Source organism: Carassius auratus, chromosome 22 (genome assembly GCF_003368295.1).
Source record: "Carassius auratus strain Wakin chromosome 22, ASM336829v1, whole genome shotgun sequence".
NCBI classification, from domain to species: Eukaryota; Metazoa; Chordata; class Actinopteri; order Cypriniformes; family Cyprinidae; genus Carassius; species Carassius auratus.
The window spans coordinates 17,165,004-17,184,622 of NC_039264.1; the positions used below are offsets into that span (position 1 = coordinate 17,165,004).

The window sequence follows — 19,619 nt, forward strand, 5'->3', positions numbered from 1 at the left end:
TGAGCGATGGTGTAGAGATGTAACTGTGTTAAAGAAGATGTGCTGTCCTGATCTAGAAATGCAGTTTGTCAACTGCAAGCCGTTCTATTCGCCGCGGGAGTTTCATTCGTTCATTCTGGTCAGTGTTTACATCCATCCGCAAGCACACGTGAGCTCAGCTTTACAGAAACTCGATGATCAGATCACAGAGACAGAACAACAACACCCGGACTCTGTTTTAATCATTCTTGGGGACTTTAATAAAGCCAATCTTTCCCGTGAACTGCCAAAATACAGACAGCATGTTACATGTCCCACCAGAGACAGTAATATATTGGATCACTGCTACACCACAATAAAGGACGCATATCACTCTGTTCCACGACCTGCTTTGGGAAATTCTGATCACTGTCTGATTCATCTTATACCATCCTACAAACAGAAACTTAAATCTGCTAAACCTGTAGTAAGGACTGTGAAGAGATGGACCAGCGAAACAGAGCAGGATTTACAATCTTGTTTTGACCTCACTGATTGGAGTGTTTTTGAAGCTGCTACCACCGATCTGGACGAACTCACAGAGACTGTAACATCCTATATTAGTTTCTGTAACAATGTATGCACTCCTACCAAGACTTATTTAACATTCAACAACGATAAGCCATGGTTTACAGTAAAACTCAGACATCTTCGTCAGGCCAAAGAGGATGCCTACAGAAATGGGGACAGGGTCTTGTACAATCAGGCCAGGAACACACTGAACAAAGAGATCAGTGCGGCTAAAAAGACCTACGCTAAAAAGTTGGAAGACCAGTTTTCTTCCAACGACTCAACTTCAGTTTGGAGAGGACTGAGGGCCATCACAAACTACAAGACACCATCCCCTTGCACTGAGGCTAATCAACGGCTTGCTAACGACCTGAATGAGTTTTATTGCAGATTTGAAACCCCCAACACCCATTCTGACTATCTCCCTGCACAACCATTAACACCTCCTGCAATCCCCCGTTCCACACCTACTGCTCTTCAAATCTGTGAAGATGATGTGCGCCAGGTCTTCAAGAAGAACAAAAGAAGAAAAGCACCAGGCCCAGATGGTGTTACACCAGCTTGTCTGAAAATCTGTGCTGACCAGCTGGCCCCCATCTTTTCACAGATCTTCAACAGATCCCTGGAGTTGTGTGAAGTACCTTCCTGCTTCAAACGCTCCACCATCATCCCCATCCCAAAGAAACCCAAGATAACAGGACTTAACGACTACAGGCCTGTGGCTCTAACATCTGTCGTCATGAAGTCGTTTGAAAAACTGGTTCTGGGTTATCTGAAGGACATCACTGGACCCTTACTGGACCCCCTGCAGTTTGCTTACCGAGCAAACAGGTCCGTGGATGATGCAATCAACATAGGATTGCACTTCATCCTGCAACATCTGGATAAAACAGGGACTTATGTGAGGATCCTGTTTGTGGACTTTAGTTCGGTTTCAACACCATCATCCCAACAACCCTCCAGACCAAACTGACCCAGCTCTCTGTTCCTAGCTCTATCTGTCGGTGGATCACCAGCTTTCTGACAGACAGGCAACAGTTAGTGAGACTGGGGAAATTCACATCAAACAGCTGCTCCACCAACACTGGCGCCCCTCAGGGATGTGTTCTCTCCCCTCTGCTCTTCTCCCTTTACACCAACGACTGCACCTCTAAAGACCCCTCTGTCAAGCTCCTGAAGTTTGCAGATGACACTACAGTCATCGGCCTCATCCAGGACGGTGATGAGTCTGCTTACAGACAAGAGGTTGAGCAGCTGGCTGTCTGGTGCAGTCTTAACAACCTGGAGCTGAACACGCTCAAAACAGTGGAGATGATCGTGGACTTTAGGAGAAACCCACCTGCACTTTCCCCACTCACCATCATGAACAGCCCTGTGACTGCAGTGGAGTCATTCAGATTCCTGGGAACCACCATCTCTCAGGACCTGAAGTGGGACAATCACATTGACTCCATTGTAAAAAAGGCCCAACAAAGGTTGTATTTCCTTCGCCAGCTGAGGAAGTTTAACTTGCCACAGGAGCTGCTGAAACAGTTCTACTCAGCCGTCATTGAGACTGTACTGTGTACTTCTATAACTGTCTGGTTTGGCTCAGCAATAAAATCAGACATCAGAAGACTACAGAGAACTGTTCGGACTGCTGAAAGGATTATTGGTGCTCCCCTGCCCAGCCTTCAAGAACTGTATACATCCAGAGTGAGGAAAAGGGCTCATAAAATCACTCTGGATCCCTCACATCCAAGTCACCCCATCTTTGAACTTTTGCCATCTGGCCGGCGTCTCAGAGCCGCAAATACCAGAACAGCAAGGCACAAAAACAGTTTCTTTCCCCAGGCAATCTACCTCAAGAACAGTTAAATGTTCCCCACTTAAGCTTATGCAAACAAAATTGCAACATCCTTATATTTATTTGTTACCCCTCCATCCTAGTACATCCCTGCATCTTTTTCAATCCTATCCCATTATCATTTATAGCACAATTGTTTATACACTTATTTATTTGGCTACATTTTATTTATTTTTTTGTCTGTGTGTTGGTGTCTCTGTGTACTGGAAGCTTATGTCACTAAAACAAATTCCTTGTATGCGCAAACATACTTGGCAATAAAGCGCTTTCTGATTCTGATTCTGATTCTGAAAGATATGATACATCATGCGCAATAGCCTATGAGATGTGGAGTGGGTAAGACATGATTTTGACCACTTTATTGAGTTTTGTTTTGTAGAAAGACTCTGTTTAAAAGATTTTCGTTTTGTATAAATTGTATCTTAATTTTGATCAATATTTTATCAACCCATTGCCTGTATTTAATAAACAAGCAAATATATTAGCAGACAATGTAATAAGGTGCCGGCACATCACTCGTATTGCACGTGAACTGGAGGGCGCAGAAACTCAGCTTGTGCCTCACAGACAGTTTTGAGAAATATAGGCTATATATTATATAAAGCTTAAAAATGTCCACTTTTAAACGAAAATATTCAAAACGAAAAGAAATAGGCTACTCTCTGAATATGTAGGCCTAATCCATATGAAATGTGCATTTCTCTCTGGCATTCATGGCGAGTCTGCATCGTCTTTGCAGCGACACAGAAAACATCATTTTATTAATAAACAATTAAATGTCTCTTTGCTATTTTTGACAAATTCATAATCATTTCTTTGTGGCAAAATTATGCATACGGTCGTGCCCTAGCGTCTAGTAAACGCCCATTATTCTGATCGGAACAAAGCATGACATATTCTACATTTATTTCATTTTCTCCCCCAGCAGGCCCCCGCAGCACCCCCCTTCCCGCGCCATTGGGCAGATATTGTTTTGTACAAAAATATTTTATACGAATGTTTTATAGGACGTTTACATTTAAAAAATGTATACATAAAGGCCTATACATAAAGATTGAAGTGAAATTACTGAACCTGATCAGCTTTATTCAAGAAAATGCTCAAAAAATAAATACATTTAATTTAATCAGACTTAGAAGTCTTTGTATCTGAATTTTTCACATGCATGTTAGCGTATCACTGAATTGCAGTTATATTATATCTGTACTTCATTATGCTGCAAATCTAGAGTTGTACTTTGTACTGCAGTTATTTCATTTTTCAGTGTAGCGGAGGGAAATGTTCTTTATATTGTTTTTATTTATATCCATTTATTTTTTTTGTTTACAAAGCTGACTTGAGGAAAGTAATTTTAAATAAGACAATTAGACAAGAAGTAAATTTTAAGTAAATTTTTATTTATTTATCCATTCATTCAGCAGTGGATGTAGTGCTGGATGCTGCTCGGACGCGCAGACAGTAATGCCCTACACCCTTCAAATAACTCCCTTAAAGGGCTCTTCGAAGGGTGTAGGGCACAGTCACTTCCGTTTGTATTCGCCTCAAATGACGAACTAGCGACGTCCTGTTTTTGCCGCGTCGCTTCACTCTCCAGTCCAGCGGGTGGCGCTAAACACATACGTTTGTTTGGAACGACGCCTTTAAACATCAGAGGAAGAAGTTTAGTTTCACCGCCCTCTTTGTTGTGTCGGGTACTGCCTTAATACAAACAAGTTAGAGATGTTTATTTTGTGAGAAAATACAGTTTTTGTATCAAGTCAGTAAATGCCTGTAATATTTTCATCCTCACAGTCGAGACTTAGTTTTTAAAGCAAGCAGGTATATCTGGAGGAGTATCATCTGAACTGAGATCTGCTGCTGTGAAGATGGAGTTTGTTAAAGAGGAAAGAGAAGAGAACAGGAGTGAACCAGAAGCCTGGAGAATAAAACAGGATGAACCAGAAACTTTGATAATAAAACTTGAACCAGAAACCTGGACAATAAAACACGAGGAACCAAAAACCTGCACAATAAAACATGAGGAACCAGAAACTTTGAAAATAAAACACGAGGAACCAGAAATAATACACAAGGAACCAGAAACTTTGAAATTAAAACACGAGGAGCCAGAAACATGGAGAATAAAACATGAGGAACCAGAAACATGGAGAATAAAACAGGAGGAACAAGGAGGTTGGTGTTTATTCTTCGTTCATATTTAATGTTTGGGTCACTGAAATAAGGTCATGATACACATACTGAAAATTTGTTCACAATACATTTGAGTACTAAATATGGTATACTAGAGTTCATGCAACAAAAATGATGTGAAAATCAAATGGCTGAGCGCGCACACTCACAGTCTTCAAACAACACGAGCGCTTCTTGCTCTCTCTCTCCCTTGTGCATATTAATCAAAATCATTAAACACTAGGGCTGTAACGATAAACAAAACCCACAATTCGGTTCGTATCACGATTTTTGACCCACGGTACGATACAAACCTCGATATGGGGGTGGGGGGGGGGATATCAAAATATTTTTTGAATAAAAATTATATTAACCCTCTGGAGTCTAAGGGTATTTTTGGGGCCTGGAGAAGTTTTGTCATGCCCTGATGTTTTTCAGTTTCTTATAAATATCTAAATGGCTAAAGTCTAATCTTACTGTAATCAGCACAAACTTGGCTAAAATAATATGTGAAATGCATGTATTTACATGATTGTGTTTTTGAGAAAAAAAATGTTATGCGTGGTTAGTGAAAAACTAAAAATGTTTGAATAAGAATAAGGCACTTGAATGAGGCAAAAAAAAAACACATAAAGAACAATGGTTCCGGGATTTTTGAGAACTGGAGCTTGTAGCCTAGAATTTTTCTTTCTAAATTATGTGAAAATCATCTTGTTTACTCACTCACAGAAAACAATATATTGATTTAAATTTTTGTTGTTAAAAGTCATATGCGTGTAGGCCTCAACTATCATGAATATCATTGTGATTTACACCTGAGAAGACAAAGCCCTGCATAATGAGCTGCATAATGAGCCTCTCAGTCAGCTGTCACTGAGAGAGAAGGATTACAAGAAAGAATGTAACCCTTACATTCTTCTTCTTCTTCTTATGTTGAAAAGAGCTGAGAATATTTTCAGTTTTTTTAGGGGGGATAAATTAAAAGAACACCATTTTTTGTTACATTCGTTACAGTTACATTTATTTGTTACATTTATATTATTTACATCAAGCTTTTGAATGATATAGTATTGCGTATTGTTATTGAAACTTCATAATATTTCACTTAATTATACATTTTAGTCAGGAATTATAGTTTGGAAAGTCTAACTAGTAAAATGTTTACACGTTATGTGAAAACTAGTACAAGTATATAAATAAATAAAAAGAGACTTACTCATGTTTATGATCTCTGCTGAATAAAGGACTTCATTCTTTTTTTTCTGAGGAAATCCATTTCTCAAATCCTCAACCACATCACATCTTTTTGGGGTGAATTATGTCTTATTCCTCTCATCGCGAAGCCAACAGTAAATTAAAAAACTTGAAGAACAGTCTCGCTGCTTTTTCTTCTGTGTGGGTGTATTCAAGCCGCGCGCTTCAGTTTGAATCTGAATAGCGCGTGAAGCGCGGGGGTATAAAGTGCAAGTTCTGTTGTTATTATATCTCTATCCAAAAAAAGTAGACCCTTTGCAGATTCAATTGATGTATTGCTCTTATCTGTACGATTAAAACTGAAAGTGTAATTTAAGTTATTTTCGGGGTTATCAGGAGAAAATGACTTATAACGAGTATACGCGTTAATCGACTCCTTCAAACGTATTTTATAATGTTAACTTCAAATAATACTTATAGTAATTAAAAAATGTGGTAGCATTGGATCTGGACAAGAAGGATAACTCTAGGAGGGGTGTGTCGCGATTCTGCCTTCTCACATCGCGATACAGGTTTGTGGGCCTGCGTATTGTGATTTCGATTTCATATTGCATATCTTTACAGCCCTATTAAACACGATAGAAAAAGGGCGAAACACCAAAGTTTCATGGCGCTCGCGCACTCACAGTCTTCAAACTACACGAGCGCTGTCTTGCTCTCTCTCTCTCTCTCTCTCTCTCTCTCTCTCTCTCTCTCTCTCTCTCTCTCTCTCGTGCATATTAACCAAAATCATTAGACACGATAGAAACAGGGCGGAACACCAAAGTTTCACGTGGAGCATTCGGAGATTTTCTTTTTCTCCATGACAGGCTGCTGGCTCCCACTGTTAATTTATTTTTTTATTTTTTTGGAAAAGCACTCTCTGTATTAGCTTAAAGCCCTCAAGTTTACATTGGTTACTGTATTCTTTCAATTGCTCTAAACAAGTATTTTGGGTGACCGTTTTTATTGAAAGCTAGACATCAAGTTGTTGTTATTTTCATCTGAAAGAACAACTTTTTTCAGTAAGCTAGGCCCTATGTGTTCAGTAAGCTTGTTTCAGTAAGCTATTGCTAAGTCCCAATTCGCATACTATCCGTCTTAAATAGTATGCAAAACTAGAATTAGTATGTCCCAAATCGTAGTATGTTGAAAAGAGTATTCCAAAGATACCCGGATGGTCTACTATTTCCGGTTAGAATTCGAAGTGCAGATCAATGCACACTCTAAGTGCTAATATTGCCCACAACCCATTGCGTGTGGGAGGGAGGAGCTTTGCGATGGCTTTGCAGTGATGTAAACATGGCAGCTGGATGCAGCAGCGGAGATGCGCCCTCAGCTTTTAAGTGTAAGAATTCAAATGTTTAACCCTAATTAAATTTATATTTTATTTGGATGATCATTGCACATGAATGTCAGAACCAGCCGCCTCACAAACGACCTGCGTTTGGTTCTACGATGACGCCGCCCTGCTTCTTCACTCCTCAACTTGGTAGAAGAACACATTGTAAAATGTATTTTGTAAAAAAAAAACGATGAGAAAAAAGGATGGGAATAGTAAATAAAATTTTATTGGACATAAAGAATGAATGAAACGTTGTGGTGTGCGTAACTATGCAACCACGTTGTCGTTCACGTTGCATGGCGTCATCGAAGTGTGTCCCAGAATGTGCATACTCTTTTGCTACACACTCAAAAGTATGCACTTTTTCCTCACAAAAAAAGTACATACTTTTAGGTCGTAGTATAAGTAGGCGAATTGGGACTCAGTGTATGTGTTTTCAAGGTTTCAATGTTTTATTGAATGCTGTCTCTATACAAGTGCAAAGTAATGCATTCTTAGTCAGTCTTTTATTTTGTAATTTTAAGAGCAATAAACATATATTGCAATGATAAGGAATTCATGTTTTTTTTTCATTCAGATATGTAAATCAACATGTATAAATTGTTAGTAGTCAATTATTGGGGAGATAATCAAAGTCAAATCGCTCTGAAAAAATTAATCGTTAGATTAATCGATGCATCGAAAAAATAATCTCTAGATTAATCGTTTAAAAAATAATCGTTTATCCCAGCCCTAATGTTTATCCGTAATAAAAAGTGCCTCACATGGCTCTGAGGGGTGAAATAAGGCCTTCTGAAGCGAATCAATGTGTTTTGTAAAAAAAAAAAATATCCATATTTGAAATGTTATAAATACAGTTAGTTTTACTTTTGTTGCCTGTCATAAGTGCAAGCTGTTCTAGGCAGATGACACAAAATCCATATATACTAGAAGGTGTCAAGCATCAGAATTTTAAAAATGCCCTTGAAGCCAATTTTCTTTTTGCACATATAAAATTGAGGTCTGAACTTGAGGTCTGAACCAGTGATTTTAGAAGATTTTAAAAATATTTCCTTTATAATTTATTTAATTTTTTAGATGAAATCCTTAAAAAATATATCATTACCGCAACATGACATTACATTAAATATATGGTTACATTTTTTTTTTTTTCGGCTAATGTTAAAGTGGACCCTTATTACTCATGGACAAAGCTATGTAAAGCTATGGAGAGATTACTTTTTCATATTTAATTTTTGTCATTTCCTTATTTTCTCTCATTACCGAAATATACATGATGATTTAGAATATCTTTTATTTAATTGTTTTACTAAAAGATTCCATACACATTTGTCATGTAGCAGACCTTAAAGAGTAACTAAACCCTAAACCAACCTTTTTTCAGTAAATGATCTATAAGAATGGGGCTTTATTAGTGCTGTTCGTTGATTCAAGTAACTTTTTTGAAATTTGAGTATAAAGTGTTTTAATTCTACAATAAAGGATGTAAAAATGTCTAAGTGCTGCCCTCTTCAGGTTGAACGGTGGCTACTGCAGTTGATTTTTCCTATTGGATGTAGTGTTGCACGGTGCACCGATACTTCAAAAGTATCGCGATTCTCGGAAATTAAAAAACGTCACGATACCTAAATTTATTAGTATCGATACTTCAAAAAATGACTGCGGTTCCAGATTTGTAAGAGACGTGTTTCATGTTGGTGTGTGCAACACACGTATGCTTCCAGGGCCTCCTTATGGACATCTGTGTGTTTTCTCCTCACGCAAGCAGAAAAAAAGCACTACAGCGAGATGCTGCATTAGTGGCTTTTATAAACTGATTTGACTTTACTAAAATGTGTGCATAATTGTATTAAATAGTTTAAATAAATTGTTCAGATGAACAAAGCAAGAGGTTTTCTTGCATAATTAACATTTTAATTGTTTGGTCAGACAGTTCATATATAATATTCACATTAATCAGGATTTAAACATGGAGTTATGTTCTGTATGCTAAATATGAAAACGAGCGTATCTGCACAGCACCGTATCTGCTGATTGCTGATCGAGATTTACATGCTTGGCTCACTGACCCTAGGTGTTTCTCAATGTCAAGGAAGGATCCTCGGAAGCCAGTATTTCGAGGATGCTACGTCATCGACATCCGTCGAAGGACTGTTCCAATGTCGAGGATCCTCGGAATTTCGACCAAGGACTGAGTCCTTCGTTCGAAGAATATCCCATACACCGGAAAGGATGCTTATGTGTATCCTTCGCGCTCTCAAATCACCCACAATCCTATGCGCGCAGCTTTGCTATCTAACGTTAGTTCAAAAATAAAAAAAATGTCGAACATTAACGTAGTCGGAGCGTTAACGGTTTTTATTTACGTTACCAAACATTTGCTATAACTGTAGTAAATATAAGTAAAGTTTGACGTTTAAATGCCAGTACAAATTACTACCGTATTGATATTGTAAATTATACAAATACAAATGGTTAACTGAACCGGACCTGTCATTTAACAATTGGTTGCGTCAACGGCATTTATTTTATAAATAACTTGTTAAGTTGTCCAAAGTAATTTAATGATACCCTTCACAGCGTTATTCAAACAGACCTTTTCACTGACGTAATGATGCAATTACGTGCACTTGCTAGCCTGTTCTATTTACGTGTTCTCCGTATGCTAAAGAGGAGTCTCACCTAGCCTCTGAAGGAAGTGACTTGGAAGGATCAGTCCTACCAAGGAAGTATCCTTGACATTGAGAAACGCCTCCTGCATACTCATTCATTTCGTTCATAAACGAGATGTATCAGTTCAACTCATTCACGCATGAGAAGATCTCTCGATCTCGTTCAGTGAAGGGCGCATTTGTTCACTACATTCAAGAAATCACATGCTCCGTCACATCTTGAGTAACTCTTTGACAGGATGAAACCATTCACAGAGCTGTTCACGAGCTGAGCATGCGCTGCTAATATCGCCGAGCTCGCGCTTCTCCGCTGAGTCTGCTCGGGCGCTGCTGTGGAGGGAGGAGCTTCAGTGAACGAGAAATATGAGTCTAGTAGCAACGTATCTTCCGTGATGTCCCCGATGCCCGGGTCGGGGTGGGTAAAGAAATGTTACTTTATTTGCGGGCTGGGGCGGGCCAAATTATTTCATGCGGGATCTGCGGGTTGAAAAAAAAACCGGACCCGCGCATCACTAGGCGGCACGTGCAAGCACAAGTGATACTGTGGCCGCCGGTCCATGACTGGTAGAAAAAGATGACGCTCAATAAAGAGGACGCTCATTAAAGCTCCCTGGCTGAGTTTTCTCTTCTGAAAGAAAAGGTTGCACAACTGACAGAAATTCCGAATAAGTTACAGTATCTAAGATATTGCTGCTAAATTTTATTTGCTTTTTTTTTTTACTTGAATGCCATAGCTTAAATTGATATTATTTATCTTTTGACAGTTAAAGGCGAAATATGTAATTTTTCTTCTTTAAAAATAGCAGAAATCACTATATGTATGTTATATATATTTTTTAGTTGTGTACTTACATTATCCCGACAGTTTCCACGAACTTTCAAATCCGGAGAAAATTATAGTTTAATTAGAAGACACGGCACGTTTCTTTATTTCCGTTTTGTCACCCGTCTATGGCGTCATATAAACTTTGACCCCTCTAGTTTATCTAACTTCCTGCGGAACCGCCAAATACAAAGGCGAACAGAAACAAAGACGAGACGAAGAAGAAAAAGTAGTAGCCTTTATCGAGACTATTATATTTTATATTTATATTGTTTATATCTATATTTAAACTTCAATCAATAACTTAGTTATGGATCATGATTATGCTTTGCCTGCACGTTCTGTGAAGCGCAAATGCACGGGTGAAATAAATGACCCGAGATGGTTTTGGGACAAGAGAAGCAACAAGACACGGGTAAATATTGGAGTTGCATTTCCAAGATAGAGAGAGCTTCGTGACAAGCTGAAACTACAGAGAGATGCCGAACTCGCTTGCATTCTGATAAACAGGTATGCATCCATTCAACTAACTGTATCTATCCATATATTTTGTGAAACGATGATTTCTTGTGTAAAACCCAGACGCACTAGCTCTCATGTAAATCTACATTTGTTCTACATCTAGCTGAATAAAGTAGCTTCAAATGCAGTTCTCTAACTTGTTCGATATCATAGTATAACGTAATTATAATTATTAACGAAAGGCGACCGTGTTTTTTAACATATATTACTATTAGCTAGTTGGAATATTGATTTGATAGGGGTCTCATAATTCATATAGACGGTTTCATCGGTCGCACGCGCCTGGACTTAAGTTAACTTCCGGTCTGTGTTGTGTATATTGGTCTGGCTGCGGTGCCTTCTACAAACGCAGTTAAAGGCAAGGTGATGAGTAGACTGAAGTTGGGCTCAGATGGTTGTGCTGCGGGGTGTGTTTCCCATACATTTATTTATTTTTGGAGACTTGCCACAATTTTAAAACTGATCTTTTTTTCAAAAAGGCTTCACTGAGTAACGTTACGTACTGCACGTTAAATAATAATAATTCCTTACATTTATATGTTTAAATATCAAAGCGAGGCACAGGTGTTTTTATATCGCTGTATTTCTGAAGGAAGACTTGCATGTTATATGCCTGATAGCAGTGTATGAGCGTACCAGCTCTGCTTCGTTTACAGCTGTTACTGGGGAAACCTCTATTTCTGGCGCTTTGTCTATGCTTTAAAACATCTCCTGTTGGCAAATAATGAATTTGCATTTTCATTAAGTCCGCCTGATCCACGCAGCAAACATTTTGTTTGTTATCAAAAAATATCTTCTCTAGAGGGACTTGGCTGTTGTTATTGATTCTATTTGGAAGTTACGTTAGGTCCACAAAAGCGCTCATGTGCAGTAACGTTTGTTTATGTTGTTGCCGTTGAAACCGTCTATATCTCTCCGTTCGAAAAGACGTGACTGTCAAAATACTAAGTTAGAAAAAGTGAGGAATGACAGGGAGCGACAGAGCGCGTGTTCCAATGAACAACATGAACAACAACGCCCATGAGCCTTACGCTCTTTCCCGACGTCATCAAAGTACGTCTTATGTTACTATTTTGATTGAGTGACCCCTGGTGGCCAAAAATTCCATACTACACGTTTAATCTTCTGAGTTCAGAAACATTGTTTAATATAATCGCTGTTCATATTTTTTATTCAAAGTTCAGAATCAAGATAAATTTATTACTCTTATGTTTCTAATGATAACTGAGATAATGCTGCTAAATGTATTTTTTCTTTACCTTGAATGTCAATGCTCTATTTTATTTTTTATATTTTCATATTTCATATTTTGTTCAAGTGTTTAATATATCTGCTGTTCATATGTTCATTTATTGTTATATGATTAGAATGTTGTCCCGGTTTTAAAATAAAGCACATCAATGATATTTGAGAATGTATTTTCCCTTTACAGGAAAAGTATCAAAAAAGTATCGAAATCGCAATTCTTGACTAGGTATCGGTATCGAAACAATAATTTTGGTATCGTGACAACACTAATTGGATGTTGCGGTGGCAAGTGACGTAAGCAGTTTCCAGCTCACCACGCCCCTTGGTACGAGCTACCACGCCCTTGGCAGTATAAAACCATCTTGTTCCATCAAAATCACTGTAGTGAGTCAGGAGTTGGAATTACGAGTATTGAAAACGATCAGGATAGACTATTATAGCATCTATTTAGCATATCAATTAAATAGTTATTTAGATCTTCAAGTTATCTTAGATTTATCTGTATTTAGTACAGTGGTCAGGATGGTATGGAGGTGTGTTGCTGGTTGTGACAGCACTGCTGGACTGCATAGTTTTCCAGCAGACTTTAAAAATTAGGTGCCAGTGGTTGCATACACTTGGCCTGGAAGACCACGAGTTCCCGCCTGGAGCTGGAGTGTGCAAACTGCATTTTAAAAGTCCTCTACTTCAAATGATCGCTCTGTTTACAAAGCTACTTGCGTCATTACAGTCACTCTCTATTTTAGCGACTCTGACAGCAGCTGTCAATCATTCCGTCACTGCGGATCTCAGGTTCACGCCGCTCTCGCTCAGCCCCACCCTCGGTTCGTCCCCTCTATCTCCACTGTGATCTGCCCACTTTTCAGTATTTTTCAAATATTGTCAGTGGGTGGAGTCATGCTCTGACCAGGGGTTTAGTTACCCTTTAAATAAGTAGTGTTGTATAATATGTTTATACATATTAAAACAAAATATGATTATCTAATTATTGCTTAATTTGTAAAAAAAAAAAAATATATATATACATGTTGCGGTAATGAAAATGCCATTTCGTTAATGAGGATCAATGTTTTGGAAATGAGATTTAGCTCACACATTCACTGTTGACAAAGGGGTTTGATGCCTAACCCTATTTTACATACTTAAAACGCATAATTTTTAAAAGAACATTTATTTCATAAACAGTGTTCATTTTCTCATTTATCGTAATCATCGTAGTACCATGCCTTGTGTTTACAAGTTACAATCTTATGCTCTTCTTAAGAATCATGTCATGTAGCCTACACTGTAGTACTAACAATTATACAACCATTAGTATCAGGGATGGAAATTAACTTTTTTGTCCACCGGCCACTGTAGCTGGTGGATTTCAAAATCTACCAGCCACTCAATGTTTTTACCAGCCACTTTCTTGTTTTTAACAAACAATGTGTAACTGCATGTGAAAATTAATACTACAAGATCTACAATACTTAAGCAGTTTATTTAATCTCAAGTCTCAATGAAATACTGACATTTTCTCTTTCAGTGATGCTCAAAAATGCTTGCTTATCTAGGCAGCTTACCAGGTTTTGAAACAGCCGACTCTGCAACAGATCCAACAGATCCAATTCTCTGAACTGCATCTGCGGCACAAACTAAACACGGCGGCGCCCATCGCGCATACAGCTCAACTAACGCGATCATTATAAAGGTGTTTAAACAACAATATACTTCCACTTGCATGTATTTGACAATCGGAATATCATATATTTCATGCCATAGCTATCACATTTGTGAATATTATGAAAAATGACATAAAAGCAGATCATCATTCATTCAGCGCTGTTGCTCCTGCGGTGTGTCACGTGACAAGCAATGATGCGTCACCATGGAAATGCCCCCCCCCCCACAATATAGTTCCCTCGTCCCCATATTGTAATTTGAATGAATAAATAAAACTACTAACACAAATAACATATTGAAAGATCTGCTGCTGGAGACTTGCCATTGGCTGTTGTATTAGAATAATTAATGAGGTAGGTCTTTGCAAGGTTTGACTGCTGTTTTGGGATGTTTTAACAGTCATTTATGCATATAATTATATTTAAAATTATGTTCTGTGTAATAATGCGTTGAATAATGAATTGTCTGAATGATTTCTGAAGGTAATGTCTTATGCACTTCATAGAGGGCATTTGAAAAAATATCATGTTCATTTCATGTCTTCATTAAATCTGAAGTTAAAAAAAGTCAATTGTGTATTTACAGACATTAAACCTCAAATGGGATCACTTTTAAGTTCACTTTTCTCAGCTTTTAACAAGTTACCAAAAATAATTTGTTACTTTTGTTTAAGATTTCATTGAAGAAAAAGAGGAGAATGAAGAATCAAGTGAAGTTGAGGAGAAAAATCATGTCAAAATTGGAGGAAAACCTTTGAGATTCTCTTTGAGAACCAAACAGAAAGATTTAAAGAAAAAAATAACCAAGAAGTCTTTCAACTGCACTCAGTGTGGAAAGAGATTTACACACAAAACAAGTTTTGAGCATCACATGGGTGTTCATACTGAAGAGAGACCATTCTCTTGCGATCAGAGCGGAAAGTGTTACAAACGATCAGGAACCCTTAAGGATCACATGAACATCCACACTGGAGAGAAGCACCACGCATGTGATCAATGCGGTAAAATGTTTTTATGGCTTTCACTTCTGAAGAAACACTTGAAAGTTCATGCAAAGCGGAAACCAATTCCATGTCATTTGTGTGATAAGAGTTTTTTGCATCTACAAAATTTGAAAGAACATCAGAAAATACATACTGGTGTGAGAGACTACATGTGCTTTGAGTGTGAAAAGACTTTTAGTTCAGCGGGAAGTTTAAAAAGACATGAGAGGATCCACACTGGAGAGAAACCTAACAAGTGTTCACACTGTAATAAGAGATTCAGTCAGACAACAGATCTGAAAACACATGAGAGGATTCACACTGGAGAGAAACCGTATAAGTGTTCACACTGTGACAAAAGATTCGGTAAATCAACAAATCTAAGAACACACGAAAGGATCCACACTGGAGAGAAACCTCATAAGTGTTCACACTGTGACAAGAGATTCAGTAAGGCAACAGATCTGAAAATACATGAGAGGATTCACACTGGAGAGAAACCGTATAAGTGTGCACACTGTGACAAGAGATTCAGTGGTTCATCTTGTCTGAAAACACATGAGAGGATTCACACTGGAGAGAAACCTTATAAGTGTGCACACTGTGACAAGAGATTCAGTGTTTCATCGAGTCTGAAAAAACATGTGAGGATTCACACTGGAGAGAAACCTTATAAGTGTGCACACTGTGACAAGAAATTCAGTCGGTTAACATATCTGAAAACACATGAGTGGATTCACACTGGAGAGAAACCTTACAAGTGTTCACACTGTGACAAGAGATTCACTGATTCATCAAGTCTGAAAACACATGAGTTGATCCACACTGGAGAGAAACCTTATAAGTGTTCACACTGTGACCATAAATGCAATCAGTTGCCAAATCTGAAAAGACATGAGAGGATTCACACTGGAGAAAAACCTTAGAAGTGTTCACACTGTGACAAGAGATTCAGTAATTCATCAAATCTGAAAACACATGAGTTGATTCACACTGGAGAAAAACCTTAGAAGTGTTCACACTGTGACAAGAGATTCAGTGTGTCATCAAATTTAATCCTCAAAAGCAGCTTTTCAGTAATAATCTTCAAAATATATGTTGTGTTCACATTACCTTTCATTCAACTGTTGAGTTCCAGGTGGACACATAACACAAGGATGTAGTTGTCATGCTAAACCTGTTTAATATATTGGATTTTGTTCATTCTTTCTTGAGGCTTCCTGTTATCATTATCATGTGTTTTCATTTATCTTCTTTCCGTGTGTCTTAATTTGATTAATTAAAAATCTATTTCAACCATGGTAAACCGATGCTGTATTGTGGGGTGTAATGGCGCAATACATAATCGCCGTGGGGAAAATAAAATGAGAATGCATTGACTTTCCACTGCTTTCCTGCTTGGAAGCGTGACCACGGAGACCATAACATCTGAATATTCATTTATATAGCTTAAGTCAACATTGAACATTGAAAGTAAGGGAAATTTCCCGGTTTAATCATCCAAAATAGGGGAAATTTCAACATTCATCTTTCTGTTGCTTTCAAGTAAGCAAAACGAGGCTTTGAAAACATCTGTTTCGCTGGAAGGGCAAGAGGGTAGCAACAGCAGCTCCTGAACCCATCCATTTGTGAACTGTACATGAGACTTAAATGACTTGTAGCTTCCGAACTGTTCTGAAGTGTAGGCGCTCACAAAACAAACAAGGTAGCCAAAGATTTCCAGAATGCAAAAGTGCGGCAGCAAGTCGTCGTCAGTGCTCCACTCTTTGTTGGGAATTCCATATAGATCAAAACCTTTAATAGTGCCAATTTTGTCCACATACCGGTCCCTCGTCTCCCTATTTTGTGTATCCCTATAAATCCCACAACTTTTTCGCAATTTTAACATCTTTTTTCTTTCTCCCAACTCTGCTTCTTCTCGTTCAACTTGTTGTATGTATATATTCGCGATGGTATCAACATGGCCACTACGTCCCAGAAAGCGATGCGGCACCCAAGCCCTATACAGCGTGTTACAAATGTGGCTTCTGTAAATCAGTAAATACCTGTAATATTTTCATCCTCACAGTCATGACTCAACTTTTTAATCAAGCAGGTATATCTGGAGGAGTATCATCTGAACTGAGATCTGCTGCTGTGAAGATGGAGTTCGTTAAAGAGAAGAGTGAAAAGAACAGGACTGAAGGAACCAGAAACCTGCAGAATAAAACACAAGTGATCCATAAACCAGGAGAAAAAAACACGAGGAACCAGAAACCTGCAGAACAAAACAAGAGGAACCACCTGCAGAATAAAACACAAGGAACCAGAAACCTGCAGAATAAAAATTAAAGGAACCAAAAACCTGGGCCCGTATTCATAAATATTCTAAGTATCCTCTCAGAAAACTCTTATTTTAGCTTAAAAACTTTTACGTAGGAGTCTTAGCTTAAGAGCGATTCAGGACCGATCTGAGAGCAACTCTGAGTAAGGAAAAACAAAAACTTTCATCTTAGTGAGGAGGCGGGGTTGACCCTACTGCTATGTATGACACAATCTTTTGAAGACTGTGATTGGTTGGTTGTACAAGAAGGAAAAAAAGAGTGATTTTAAGTATAGGATCTATTCTAATTCTCATTTTGAATTTACATTTGTAATTTATCCTATTTGACCGTTCTCTTTCACACACACACATACACACATTATATGTGTGTATATAAATCCTTTTTTATTTACCATTCTTGTAATTTCCTATAATGTATTTGCTTGGCTTAGAATGATAAAAATTGTTCCACTCTTTCCATTTACAGTGATTGCTGTCCTATTTAAGTGGCGGTTCGAATGTTGGTTTTAATGTATCAAACATGGAATAAAAACCAAGAAGGGCGAGAAAGCCAAACTGAACAGAGCAGAGGAACAGTGTTTACTGTTAGCCCAGTTAGTGGATGAACACAAGGCCATTCTTAAAGGAAAACTTGGGCCGGGTGTCACAGCAAGGGACAAGAAGCAGACATGGGAGCGTATAGCACAAACTATTAACAGTTCATTCCCTCTGCTTGTGGGCACCTATAAGCCTGCTATATTCATAAATGCAGTTTTTTGAGCCTGCAAGGTGGGAATGTACAGTGGAAACTAAATGAACTGGGACACAATAAGATGTTCTGAAAGTGCTGTAATTGTTTGTGTGATCACTCTGCTTAATGAAGGTTGTGCCAGACCCAAATCATTACTATTGCATTGCTGCATTTTCCCAGTTGCCAAATATTGTAATGTAGTGATTAATTTATATATTAAATGATAAATTATTGTATATTCTATACCGTATTATTAACTCCCTGTCATCCATTGTCTGCAATACATTTCTTCTGCCTCTTCGTCTTTCTGCCATTTTCTCTTCTGCTAAAGAAACTCTTAAGCCTCTTAAAAGTCCTCATCTGTGCTCCTAACAAGTTTGACCTTAAGACCTCTTTTAAGGGTTAAGATGCTTTCTGAATTACTTTTTTCTTTACTAGGATTTTTTTATTTTATTTTAAGAGTAAACGCCCACATTTCTAAGAATTTTCTTAGAATTTTGTCACTAGGAGCTACGTTTTGCATTAAGACTCTTTATGAATACGGGCCCAGGAGAATAAAACACTAGTGATCCAGAAACCAGGAGAATAAAACACAAGGAACCAGAAACCTGAAGCATAAAACACAAGTGATCCATAAACCAGGAGAAAAAGACACGAGGAACCAGAAACCTGGAGAATAAAAATAAGAGGAACCAAAAATCTGGAACGTAAAACACGAGTGAACCAGAAACCTGCAGAATAAAACACGAGGAACTACCTGCAGAATAAAACACGAGGTTCCCTTGTTGTGTGCGTCCTTGAAACAAAGAGCAAACAAATTAAATTGAAAATATCACTGCACGCTTCTCAAATTGCTACTTGTTTAATGGATTATTTTGAACAGGCATTGTTTGTGTAATATCATAAATTGTCTGTAAAGTTTTGCTTGATTGATTACAGCCACAAAGCAAAACAATCGATAAGATAATAATCTATCTTACCTAATATAGTTTTTACTCTTTACTGTATTTAGCTTTTTATATAAATTTGTGGGGATTTATTTTTAATAATTTGGTTGGATTAGCCTACCTAGTTATCATTGGAGACTAGAAAAGTTTGTACACAACTATGCCTGAAACAAACCTCTACAAATATACCTGTGGCCTAATAAAATTGGTGTGAGCATCCTGTCATTCTTTCTTTAATCTCTTATTTTTATAATAACCAGTTTTTAGCAGCCCCCACAGCCTCTTCGGTATATTGATTTTTTTTATTATTTGAATATCAAGTAAAATTATAATTAAAGTCACACTAAATGCACATTTACTTCTGTCCCACATTTTCTCCTATTTGTAATTGTTTGCTATATTAGATTATGTTTATAAGTTGATTATTTTTGTTATGAAAAAAATAAGTTACATTTATTATTTGAGAATTTGTTTTTTGTTACTTGTTTTGGGACTTTTATTTTGAAACATATATGGTGGTATTTAATGACTGACTGCCTGCAAGGTTCTCAAGAGGTGCTTCTCAATATCCCTCCATGTCTCCTCA

At 37.7% G+C, this 19,619-nt stretch overlaps 1 protein-coding gene across 1 annotated transcript; it reads left to right on the top strand.

The window, feature by feature from the left end:
* The first annotated feature begins 3,746 nt into the window (after positions 1 to 3,746).
* LOC113039833 (zinc finger protein 501-like) lies at positions 3,747 to 16,645 on the top strand. The gene is made up of 2 exons (XM_026197938.1): positions 3,747 to 4,546; positions 14,725 to 16,645. The coding sequence occupies exons 1-2, from the start codon at positions 4,240 to 4,242 to the stop codon at positions 15,957 to 15,959; spliced, it is 1,542 nt and encodes a 513-aa protein (XP_026053723.1). The 5' UTR covers positions 3,747 to 4,239; the 3' UTR covers positions 15,960 to 16,645.
* Positions 16,646 to 19,619: the final 2,974 nt, after the last annotated feature.

Bases quoted from the DNA above. Each gene is read 5' to 3' on its own strand.
- LOC113039833 (XM_026197938.1), top strand. From the start codon at position 4,240: ATGGAGTTTGTTAAAGAGGAAAGAGAAGAGAACAGGAGTGAACCAGAA. The intron at 4,547-14,724 runs GTTGGTGTTTAT...CTTTTGTTTAAG, and splicing joins AAAACAGGAGGAACAAGGAG to ATTTCATTGAAGAAAAAGAG.